This window comes from Triticum dicoccoides, chromosome 6A (assembly GCF_002162155.2).
Source record: "Triticum dicoccoides isolate Atlit2015 ecotype Zavitan chromosome 6A, WEW_v2.0, whole genome shotgun sequence".
Lineage (NCBI taxonomy): Eukaryota > Viridiplantae > Streptophyta > Magnoliopsida > Poales > Poaceae > Triticum > Triticum dicoccoides.
The window spans coordinates 79,162,602-79,174,584 of record NC_041390.1 but is presented as its reverse complement, the minus strand read 5'-3'; the positions used below and the strand labels follow the sequence as shown (position 1 = coordinate 79,174,584).

General features: G+C 46.9%; 2 protein-coding genes across 2 annotated transcripts; both read right to left on the bottom strand.

The window, feature by feature from the left end:
* Positions 1 to 3,817: 3,817 nt before the first annotated feature.
* Positions 3,818 to 4,912, bottom strand: LOC119315673 (BTB/POZ and MATH domain-containing protein 6-like). Its single transcript, XM_037590203.1, has 2 exons — positions 4,867 to 4,912; positions 3,818 to 4,323 (listed from the first exon to the last, which is right to left on the bottom strand). Exons 1-2 carry the CDS (start codon positions 4,910 to 4,912, stop codon positions 3,818 to 3,820), a joined length of 552 nt encoding a protein of 183 aa, XP_037446100.1.
* A 3,777-nt stretch (positions 4,913 to 8,689) lies between these two features.
* LOC119315672 (BTB/POZ and MATH domain-containing protein 1-like) lies at positions 8,690 to 9,857 on the bottom strand. Its single transcript, XM_037590202.1, has one exon. The coding sequence runs from the start codon at positions 9,782 to 9,784 to the stop codon at positions 8,690 to 8,692; it is 1,095 nt and encodes a 364-aa protein (XP_037446099.1). The 5' UTR covers positions 9,785 to 9,857.
* Between the last annotated feature and the right edge of the window lie 2,126 nt (positions 9,858 to 11,983).

The following is an 11,983-nucleotide window of genomic DNA, read 5'->3' as shown; positions in this document are numbered from 1 at the left end:
TGGGGTAGCAGCCTTCGCTTCGGGTAACTCTTGGCTGAGCGTCTGAGGCCGTATTCTTCGGCTGCCAGAACATCAGTCCATCTGTCGACGAGCAGATCTTGGTCAGCTTGAAGCTGCTGCTGCTTCTTTTTCAGGCTCCTTGCGGTGGCTATTAGCTAGTGCTTGAAGCGCTCCTGCTCGAGAGGTTCCTCAGGCACGATGAAATCTTCATTGCCGAGGCTTTCCTCATCCTCGGAGAGCGGACGATAACTACCGTCCTCCGAGTCGTTGGGCCTGGCCTGTTCGTCGGGGCTAGCTTGCCCGTTTTCTTGTTCCTCCTGTTTGGATGTTACCTTGGCAAGGTCTTCATTGTTTTCGGCATCGTCCGGAGTATTATTTTTCTCTGGTGCCAGCATTGCTGTGTTTTGAATGACGTGACTTAGAGCGGCGCCGAGGATGCCGGCGTTTTTGCTGTGTCTCAGGAGGTTTATTCTCGATTGGATTTTCTTTGTCATCGTCATTAGTTGTTTTGGGTGTATCCACCATGTACACATCGTACGAAGAAGTGACCGTCCAACATTCAGTAAATGGCGGGTTTTGGTCTTGCTCTTCATCAGCATCGTCGTCCGTACCGTCGTTGTCTTCGGAGCCGTAATCAAGCGTGTCGGTTAAATCCTCGACCGTGGCTATGAAGTGGGTGGCGGGTGGGAAGCAAAATTCTCCACCGTCAGCCCCTAGTTCGAACCGAACATAGTTCGGCAGTGAGTCCCCCGCCAAGGACAGGTTCTTTAATGAGCTTATCACATCGCCCAAGGGCGAGTGCTGGAAGATGTCTGCGGTGCTGAACTCGAAGATCGATAAACGATCAAGTTCGGCGTCCGCGGGCCCGCATGGTTCGGAACTTACACCTAGAGAAGAGTCCGGAGTTCTGGTGACATGAATATTGTGTGAGGTTAAGTCCATGTGCGGCTCCAACGCCGGGGAATCTGTGGCCTTCGTGGTGGGGTTGAGCCTCCCATCCTTGGTTGCCGCAGTATGCTCCGGATCTAAGGCCAGAGTGTGGTTACAGGAGCTATCTCCTGGATGCGGTCTGACGACAGATTTAGGTCATGTTCATCAAGGTGACCAGGAGCGGTCGCCGCGGTCTCGAATCTGGCGAAGATCAAATCTCCACAGATGTACGTGACGTAATTCAAGCTCCCAAATCTGACCTGGTGGCCAGGGGCATAGCTATCCATCTGCTCCAGGTGGCCAAACGAGTTACCCCGCAGCGCGAAGCCGCCGAACACGAAGATCTATCCGGGGAGGAAGGTTTCTCCTTGGACAGCGTCATTGTTGACGATTGAAGGGGCCATCGAACCTTTTGATGACGGCACAGTGGAACTCTCAATGAAAGTACCAATGTCGATGTCAAAACCGGCGGATCTCGGGTAGGGGGTCCCGAACTGTGCGTCTAAGGTCAATGGTAACTGGAGACAGGGGACACAATGTTTACCCAGGTTCGGGCCCTCTCTATGGAGGTAATACCCTACTTCCTGCTTGATTGATTTGATGAATATGAGTATTACAAGAGTTGATCTACCACGAGATCGTAATGGCTAAACCCTAGAGGTCTAGCTTGTATGACTATGGTAATGAGTCTATCTCCTCCCCGGACTAAGTCCTCCGGTTTATATAGACACCCGGAGGATCTAGGGTTACACACGGTCGGTTACAAAGAAGGAATTTACATATTTGGTTGCCAAGCTTGCTTTCCACGCCAAGAAGAGTCCTATCCGGACACGGGTGCAGTCTTCGGTCTTCTTATCTTCACAGCCCATCAGTCCGGCCCATGGCTAACAGGCCGGACGTCCGAGGACCCCTTAGTCCAGGACTCCCTCACCCACCATTCTGGGCGGTGTGCAAGATTCGCCGACGTGGGAGGCCGTTCACGGAAAACAACATGAAATAAGATGTCAAAGTTGCCGCACTAATAGCCATTCAATTGCTTTCGTTGATAGACACACCAACTGTCATGATTCGAAGAGAGCCGAGAGATCTGGCGACACAAACTCTCACAAACCCTTCGTGGATGCTGGATTGGATGTCGTCGAGGTAGGTAGAGGCCCGAGATACCTCATTCAAACACGCCATCAGCACCGCCGAGGCCATCAGACAATGAGAGGAGGGAGGTGGCGGCGGCGGCTAGGGTTGAGAATAAGAATTGTTTTACTAGCATAATGGAGCTATTGAGATCCATTACAAGGGCAGCTCGGTGCACGTAGCGCCTACTTGCGCAGGGTCTGGAAAACGATGAGGGTGCAGAAAAGTGTTCGACCGCTTTGGGTCTATAATACACATCTGTTTCCTACATTTCTGTAAGAGACTGTTTTCAGGACTCGAATCCGTGAACTCATGGTCACAAGACAATAGTTTTACCGCTATTGAGATCCATTGGAGAGAGAAAAAACTAGGAGTATTATCATATTATTTAACAAGAAGCATGCATACTAATTATAATAAGTAGGGTTATATTTTGTGAGTAAATACGTAAACAGGAAAATGGATAGATAGATAAATGATTTGTCTATCGAGAGAAAAATGTTGTAGCTCCATGCACACATGGATGGAAAAGTACAGAAAAACAACGCAAATTTTACGATAAATGTAATCCACTTCTCTCCGGGAGTAATATCACTCCATGAGCTTCGAGAGCGTGTATTTCCTTTGGAGAATCGATTGGTTTATTTGTTCCGCGCCTTGCCTCCCTTCTTTTTCTTTTTCTTGTTCTTCTTACACCCGGGTTTGCCGAGAATACCACGCGCAAGGAGTGGGTGGTTGTGCTTTGGTTGCACAAACCCTCCTGCGTCTTCAATGGCTTGCAACCTCCCGCTGTTTTTCCCAACGTACTTGAGACAACGGGCCTTGAGCTGATGGCAACTGTATTGCTCCGCAAGATTCAAGATGGAACCTACTGTGTTCACGGCCACTGCTTTGCTTAGCTTGCACTCGCACATCAGCTTCAGCCTCTCCATGGCGTACCTGTCCTCCGCGATGAGCAGATGTGTCGCCATGGGTTCAGGGTTCAACCTGAGAGTTATTATCTAACCTGGAGATATTCCCGAATGGATCCCGAGTCTCCGTGGTTTTGGAACACCGAGTTTGCCTGGAACCACCATGCTTGTCTAAATATCTGGGTAACGATACATTGTGTGTGTGTTCACGGAGTGGAGGGCCATATATAACCCACCTTTTTACATGACAGAAGGGGTTCATGGAAAGAACACCATTTTTAGCAGACGAAAGAACACCATTGCAGGCATATCTGATTTTCCATTGCTCCCTCTCTAGCCGATTAAATTTTGATTTGCTGAGAGGAAGAGAAAATGAACCCTAGATTTTTTATTCCACCAAGCTCAATCCCTCTTGAGTTCTTTGTGCTATTTATTATACTCTTGGGTTTATAGGTAACTCAATTTAGTTTGGCGTTGCCTAGAAGATTACAAAATTTTGGATTAATTTTGGAAAATTTCTTAAGGTTTGGAGGTCATCCTCAAGACCTATCAGTTGTGAGGGAAGTCGATGCTCATCGAGAAGAAGGCGATACATTGTGATATTGGGAGTAAATTGCTGAAAGCCACCACATTTGTGGCTAGGGTACTGCAAAACTACCGCTTTTGCCGAAAAATACAAAAATCCACCCACTCCACGACAGGTGAGTAACAAATCACACTAATTCGGAACTGAGCCCCGTCTAACAGTGGAACTGACAGGTGGGACCCACATGTCAGGCTGATTTGGCATGCCTCCATGGAAAATATGCTGAGGTGGAAGATGGCCCCACCAGTCAGCTAATCATCTATTTCATCATTTTTTCTTCTTCCTCCCCAGTCGCGGCCAATTCAGCTTTGCTCACAAACTTTGTAGTACCAGAATTGTCCCCCTCGGACGAAAACCTGGTGGTGTAGCCGAATTTGTTCTTGTCCCCCGTCGGGTCATGGAGGCAGAAGGTATAGGACAGCTTGACTTCACGCTTGCAGGCGCTCATGAGCATGAGGAAGACCGACGTGAACTGCCCGTCAGCAATCGTGGAGTCGCCGTTCGGGTAGTAGTCGATAACCCAGTCGTGACCGCCGACGCGGAAGCGCTTGGACGTGAGGCATGTGTTGCTGCCTTTGATCCGGGAGCGGCGGAAGATGGTGAACAGGTGCTCGCCCGTGTGGACGGCCACCGACGAGGAGGTCTTGCTGCTGACTATGGCCTCCGGCGGCGATGAATCGGCGAGGCCTGGCATGGCAATCTTCGTCTGGACTGGAAACGATAAGCTAGATGGCCTGCACGTACATCTGCTACTGGAGATCGAATCTGCACGCAAACAGTTCGGCGTACATATCTGCAGAGGACTCTCTTGGCTATGGAAACGTATCCCTTGAAACCATTTTGAAAGGAAAAACTCCCGATATCTTATCTTTCATGATTTTCTGGTGTGTACGTTGTTACGTACGTGACGAATATCTCTTGTTCTGTTGTTTAGCATTTTTTTTTGCTTGGTAGCCACGCCGTCCCGGGACAAAGCTGCGACGGCGGATAGCGCAGTTGCGTAACCACCCGCGCACACGATTTTCTCTCCCAGGTGGCTGGAACCCTAGCCGCCGTCAGGAGAGGCCATCTTTCAGCGCAGTCCTCCGGCGGCTCCCCTCCACCGGCAATCTTAATTTTTACTTTATTGTAGTCTAGGTTTTTAGATTGCTCATCTTCTTGACTTCGGCAGCGACGATGACGGTGCTGATTAAAGATTTTTCAAATCCATCCCTGACGAGGTCATCAGTCCTATGGTTGGTGATGGATTTGGAAACCAGTCTGTTCAAGTAAGGTTGGCGTGGTGGCGTCGTCATCCTCGTGGTGGACATGTGTCCTCGGGGCTCAGCCGTTGCGACAGCATTTGCTCCAGCATCGGCGCGGAACTTGGGAGGTAGTTCAGGAGCGGATGCAGATTGTGGTTTGCATTGACGACATCGACGGAACGTGTATTGGGTTCGTGGTTCGTGCATGGCAGATATGATTTCCTCGTTCGGCGTTTTAGTCGTGATGGGGTGCCAGATCTGGAGTTCGATGGCGTGTCCGGAGTGTTGCCCCGGACTAATTCGTTCAACGACAATGGCTTCACTTTCGATGAGCCACCTTGGAGCTCCGCAAAGCTGCATATCAGCGATGGAGCCACATCGAGCTCGGGTGAGGAGATGATCAGTCATTCTTTTCTTTGGTGGCTATTGTGGTAGTGTCGGAGGCAGGTGACATGCGTTGGTGTCAAGCTCAGAGAGGTTCTTCTATCTTTTTAGTTTTGTCATGTCGGTCCTTACGTGACTTATACTTTGTTCTTTATGATATGAATAAGATACGTATTACCAGGCAAAAAAAACCACGCCGTCCCATCCGCGGGTCTCTACACGAAAAAATCCTAAACCTACGGACTCAACGTATTTATTTTCTTTATTTTTTGTGGGCATTAAGATTTTTTTGGGTGACATATGTATTTATTCTCTTTTTACGGGGAAAGCATTTCATTACTTAATTGATCATAGTGTTATAATTGTTCATAACGACATGAAGTTCACCAATTAATCATCAGTTTAAGGCTCTCTCCTCCTCCTAGAGCCAAGGCTTTGCCTCCTCCTCCTTCTCCAAGAAAGAAAGTTAGGGTTCGTGCCTCTCGCCGGCGCCGACGCAGGTCCGCCTCGTCTCCGGTGGCCCTAGGGCCATGAAGGCGTGGTGGATCCTGGCAAGGGCCGGTGGGAGGGCTCCGTTTTTAGTCGTTTTTTCAATCTGGTTAGGGTTTGTGTCCTACTCAGGAAGGCGAGATGACGGCGGCTCCCTGAAGATGGAATAAAGGTCTCCCCGCCTAGTCCCCGTTCCGGCGGTGCATCTAGCATCGTTGGTGGGCGTGTGGAGGTGTGTCTCCAGCAGATCTATCTTTGGTGGATTTGCTCGGATCTCGTCGTTGTTCGTCCATGTTCGTGTGTCTTCGGTTTGGATCCTTCCGATCTACGTTATTTTTCATCGGCGGCGGTTGCTATTCTGGGGTGCTGGTTCTATGGGTTCTTAGCATGACGACTTTCCGACTGTCTACTACAACAAGTTGTGCCCAGCTCCGACGATGGAGGGGCGATGACGGCGGCGCGCCTTCGGCTCGCTTCGGTGCTTGTAGTCGTCGCTACATGGTCTACGGATCTGGATGTAATTTTAATTTCTGTTGTTCGTTGTACTGCTATGATTGAAGATGAATAGATTGGAAGTTTTTCCAAAAATAAATCGTTCATAACGACAATGCTAATCTCCTAAGGAACACTTGTGAGCCAACAAGCCGTCCTTTGCTGTCAACACCCTATAGCTGCCATAGCGTGTCCAACCTTGTTCTACGCATGAGTGATCTTCTGAACTTGGGAGTGTCGCTCCTTCAAAATCTCCGTGATTTCTGAAATAAGGTACAATGCTACTAGATCGATCCACCGGTCCAGTCTTGATCATCGACACAAGTTCAGAGCAGTCTGTTTCCACCAAGAAGGGTTTCTGGGACCAATGCAAAGCTAAGTTAAGCCCTTCAGCACATGCAACAAACTCAGCCTCCAGTGGTCCAGGGCAATCGTACAACCAGCCTAAAAAATTACTTGGCCCAAGTGATCACGCAGTACCATGCCCGCTCCCGCAGACCCGTTAGCAACAACGAACGAGCCGTCGAAATTTCAGTTTGACATGTCCTTCCGGTGGGGGTTCCCAAGCAACAGGACTAGCCAAACATTTTGTACTGCTAGTGACAGGAACAAAATTGCTTAACTTATGTATTTATTCGTAAGTCTAGCAAAACTCTTCTATTTGTAGAGTACACAATTTTTTTTCAGGGGGAAAGGGTATTTTATATTAATAAACCTGAATCAAGTTGATCCAGTACACAAAGATTTACGGAAATGATAAAATCTGAACGTCGAATTTTTATGTTCTCAGCCCGAGCAAATTCATTACCATTGGTTTGTGCGCATCAATCTCGGTGCACGGTTCTGTTCCACGTCAGCTTGTGAAAACGTTCAGAATATTAGGATTTCGTCACGAGCGATAGCAGCCCAGAGACAACCTTATCCTTCCCTTTCCCTCTCCACATTCCCTCGCGCAAACGATGGCAAACTTTTTGTTAATGTCTATTTCTTCCTTCAACCATGCCAAAGTTATTGTTTGGACATGGCAATTTGGTAACTTAGATCATGGCAAAAAAAATCACCATGGAAAATTTACTTTCTTTAACCATGGCAAAGTTGTTACTTCAACCATGACAAATTTTTCCATGATTGTTAGCAAAACAACAAAATAAATAAATTTTCCATGCATCTGGTACAAAATTATTCTATGATTGCCACTATTTAAGTAGTATCTTCTTTTAAGACAAGTTGCCATTCGACTCTTTTTTTTATTAAATCCTTATAAATTTCATGTAATTTGTCATATGGCAGCATAAATTTTATGCGCGAACAACATGTGGTTGGATGGTTAGAGGGACTGTGGTATCCCCAGCCCACCAGGGTTCAAAAGAAGGAGATGTTCGAGTCAACGACGAGGTGCCTACGGCAACTTCGTAAGTTTCAAGATGATATGTCGGCTCAGTCTTTCGGAGGTGCTCATAGGGGTAGGGTGTGTGCGTGTATATGAACGCTTGCGTATGTACTGTGTTAAAAAAAGCATAAATTTTGTGCATTTCCCATGCAAAAAATAGACCATTTAAAAAAATACCATGCCAATGTACTATGTTGTTTTATGAATTATCCATCAATTAGAAAATGATTTAATAAATTTGCCATGAGATACTGTTTCTACATTTATCATGAATTATATATTGTTTAATTTCATATATACCATGGCGAATTGGATTGCTAGGCCATGGCAAATTTACTATGTCATGTAAAGGGGGTAAAAACCGTTTGTAGGACCCGTCTGCACTAGTGTGATACCTGTAATTGTGTAGATAAGTGCTCCTTTTAGCTACCATAAAACATATATTATGTACTGTATTGTTCCTCATGCTACTTGATAAGACACAATGAAGAACTACGAATAGCAAACACAAGCACGAGCAAATCAACCTACAATTAAGCCAACAACAGGCTAATTAATACACTATGCCTTCGCCCGCTAGTAGAAAACTAAGGAAGTTAAAATTTGATCCTTAACCAGCTCATTACACACGATACCTCAACCCTTCACAACTAGCTTGTTGTTGGTATGGGCACCACATTATTGCACCCGCTTGTAGTATATATTTGCTATGATGCCATATCGCACACGGTTGGGACAGGAGGATGACTGTGTGTGACACCCACACAGCACACAGAGCTCTAGGAAGGCTAGTTTGCATTAGGGCCACATCCAGCCACGTCATCTTCGCAACAATCTGGTTTACATTATTTTATAATGTGCAATAAATCAAATAAAACAATTTCATAGTTGTAATGCCTCGCATAAAAGTACATCAATCTCTCAAAGCAATCCAACGTCTCTGACATGCATGGGACCTACTGTGCATGGAGGAAAATCCGCGCATCAGACAGAGAAGATCCATATGTCGACAATGGAGACAAAAGGAAACATACAACTCACGTAGGAGAAAGATGTAGAAAATTCAGTAATTAAAAATGCAAAGTTTAATGTCATACCGTCAAATACGACTGATTGTCCCTTTTACAGGTTATTAATTAGCAAAAGCTTTGTCAATAATTTCAGATCCAAGGCTTCCGTAATTCTGGGTTAACTGCATGAACCCTTTGGTCTTCATGATTTCTCTAAACCTATCACGGTTCCGTACCATGTACTTGACGCAGCAATCCTTGAGTTGCTGGCAGTTGTTTCTCTCAGCAAAATCCAGAGTAAAACCCACGGTGTTGACATCAAGCGTCTTGCTCAGCTTGTTCGCGCAAAGCAGCTTCAATCTTTCGATGGCATACCGATCGGCTGTGACAAGCAAATGTTGTGCCATGTTTGTAGCCTCTTCGGTGGTCTCCTCCATGAATGGAGGCAGGGAGTCCTTGTACATGTAGTGCAGCAGGACCTCGAAAACACTAGCGTCCATGTCCTTGATGCGGATGCTACTTCTCCTGCTCTCCAGCATGGAGCCGCACAGCTGCGCACGGAAGACTGGCGACTGCGCAGCGAGGATGCAACCGTGCACCTTGAACCTTTTAAACAAGCCTATCTTGACGGTCATGTCCGCTTTGAGGCCGTTGTCAAGAAGTCCGCCGATATTCTGGATCAGTTCGGAGGGCGGCACGGCTACGACTTCATCTTCTCCGTGGTCGTCGAAGCGCTCGGAGGTAATGACCTCGACGGTGCACTTGATCACTAGGCAGTCATCTTTGATGCATCCCGATGCAGCCAGATCGGCCTTGCGTACGTACTTGATGTAACCCCATGACTGTGCTCCGGACTTGAAGTCGCGTGTCTCGCCGCCTCTTCTGTTCTTCTCCCCCTTCTCCGGGGACGCAGGGTCTTGGAGGGAGAACCAGAAGTTGGCTCTGACATCGCCCTGGGTGGCGTTCTTCAGGTAGAGAAAAACCGACGTATGCTCTCCGCTGCCGGCTGTGTTATTGCCAGCTTCCTTATTGCCGTCGTCCTTCTCCTTCTGGCCGTAGGGGTAATATTGGATAGCCCAGTCCTGACCGCCGACGCGGAAGGTCTTGGACATTATGTACAGGTCGGTGCCTTTGATCAGGGAGTGCCCGGCGATCTTGAACAGGTGCGCACCGGTGACGGACGACAAGCGGTTCGTCGAGGCAGTCACGTTTTCCATGGCCGCTGCCGCCGGGAGATTGTGCGAGCGTAAGGAAAGAAGTATTCCACAAACACCTAGGTTTTTGACTTTCTTCTTTGCGGCGGACCTAGGTTTTGACTTGTTACAGGGAAATTAGCTAGTCCTTTGGTGGATCGATCTACATATATAATCACGTATAGTACTATACATATATATAGGTGTTACTCCCGATCAGTTCGCATTAGGATCCGAGTACATGTTTGATTTCTCAAGAACTGAATAGATTGCTTGTTTGTTACAAGTGACAAAATCCTGAACCGATCCGTTGTGATCGAGATGTAGCCTTTTAATCTCGTAAAAAAAAATCTATAGTAAATACGTACAGTATGTTGGGACTGGACAGCAACAATGCGCTGCACAAATTCACCGACACGGCAAATATATACACTACACAGCCCCCTTCACTTCTGATGAACTTTGAGGACAGCTTGAACCAACAGGTAAGCAGCGGAATAACACAAACAACATGCACATGTGACACAGGATTTAACGTGGAAAAACCTCCTCAACTTGAGAAGTAAAAAATCATGGCTGTGGACCGACCGATCCACACAACTTCACTATGAGAATGATGAGTACAAAGTCTTCTCTAAAACCTCTAGAGAGATTTACAACACACTCTTCACGTTGCCAACCGGCAACAGCAACAACAACCATAAGAGACAAGATTTCAGCAAAACAGAGTTTACACAGCTTCTGTACCCTCCAGTGTTTTGCAAACTGCTCTTAAACCGCTGAACCAAACAGCACCAAATTTGGCAGACAAGTAGACACACGAGTTTTTGAGATCCCCTCCAAATTTCAGCTCAATCGGACATCGTTTGCCTACCCAAACTGTTCGTCTCCCAAAACTACTTTGTTCTGAAACTGCAGCAGTCAGAGCTGACAAAACCACTCTCAAATCTGATGCTCCACTGACCAAATCCTCAAACCAGCTAACCAGATCGAACTACTCAAAGTAAGGAACGAGCTCACCAAGTTTGGGGTCGATCCAAGCATGTTTGAGCCTCCAACCACCAGCTTGAACACTGTCTAGTCAGATGCAACAAATCTGGACAGAATCTCTGCTTCTTCTTCTTCCTCTCTCAGGTTGTGTTTTCTCTTGTGTGTTCTCTCTCTCACTCTCATGAATGGCAGCCACCACCAGCAAGGGGTGGAGTGGCTAGGGTTTTCTCCTTGCTTCACTTTTCTTGAAAGCGCTCTCAACCGTTGGATGCAGCGAAGATCAACGGCTGACATGTGTTGGACTTATGGGCTGATGTTGGGCTGCCAACACACCTCCATGTGGAGGGACTTAGCCCAACAAACTACTCCTCCCGACATCATGGAGGGTCTCACTGCCTTCCGGCAGCCATGCCAGCGAGCCGGCAGCATACTTCGAGCTTCTTTCTTGTCACCACTTTAGTCAACATATCAGCCACATTGTCATCGGTGTGAACCTTCTCAAGTTGTATTTTCTTGGAATACAACACATCTCGAATCCAATGATAACGGACTTCTATATGCTTAGACCTTGAATGAAAACTTGCATTCTTACTCAAGTGGATAGCACTTTGGTTGTCACAAAACAACACATACTTGTCTTGCTTAAAACCAAGCTCACAAGCCAACCGTTTCAGCCACAATAGCTCTTTGCTCGCCTCTGTTATTGCAATGAATTCAGCTTGAGTTGTATTCAATGCCACACACTTTTGCAGCCTTCTTTGCCATGACACCGCTCCCCCTGCATAGGTAACCAAGTAACCTGAAGTAGACTTCCTTCTGTCAACATCTCCAGCCATGTCAGAATCTGAAAAAGCAATCAGCTTGGCCTCACCGTCACCGAAGCAAAGTTTCAGATTTGTGCTGCCCCAAAGATCTCAAAATCCACTTCACGGCTTCCCAATGAGGTCTTCCTGGATTGGACATAAATCTGCTCACAGTACTAACCGCATGAGCAATGTCAGGCCTTGTACACACCATAGCATACATCAAACTCCCAACTGTTGAAGCATAAGGAACATGATGCATTTCCTTTTTCTGCTCATTAGTGGTAGGACATTGCTTTCTGCTCAACTTGAAATGGGCTGCTAGTGGACAACTCACAACTTTAGCATTTTCCATCCTGAACTTCTGAAGTACCTTCTCAATATACTTCTCTTGAGATAAGTACAACTTGTTGCAATTTCTGTCTCGCTC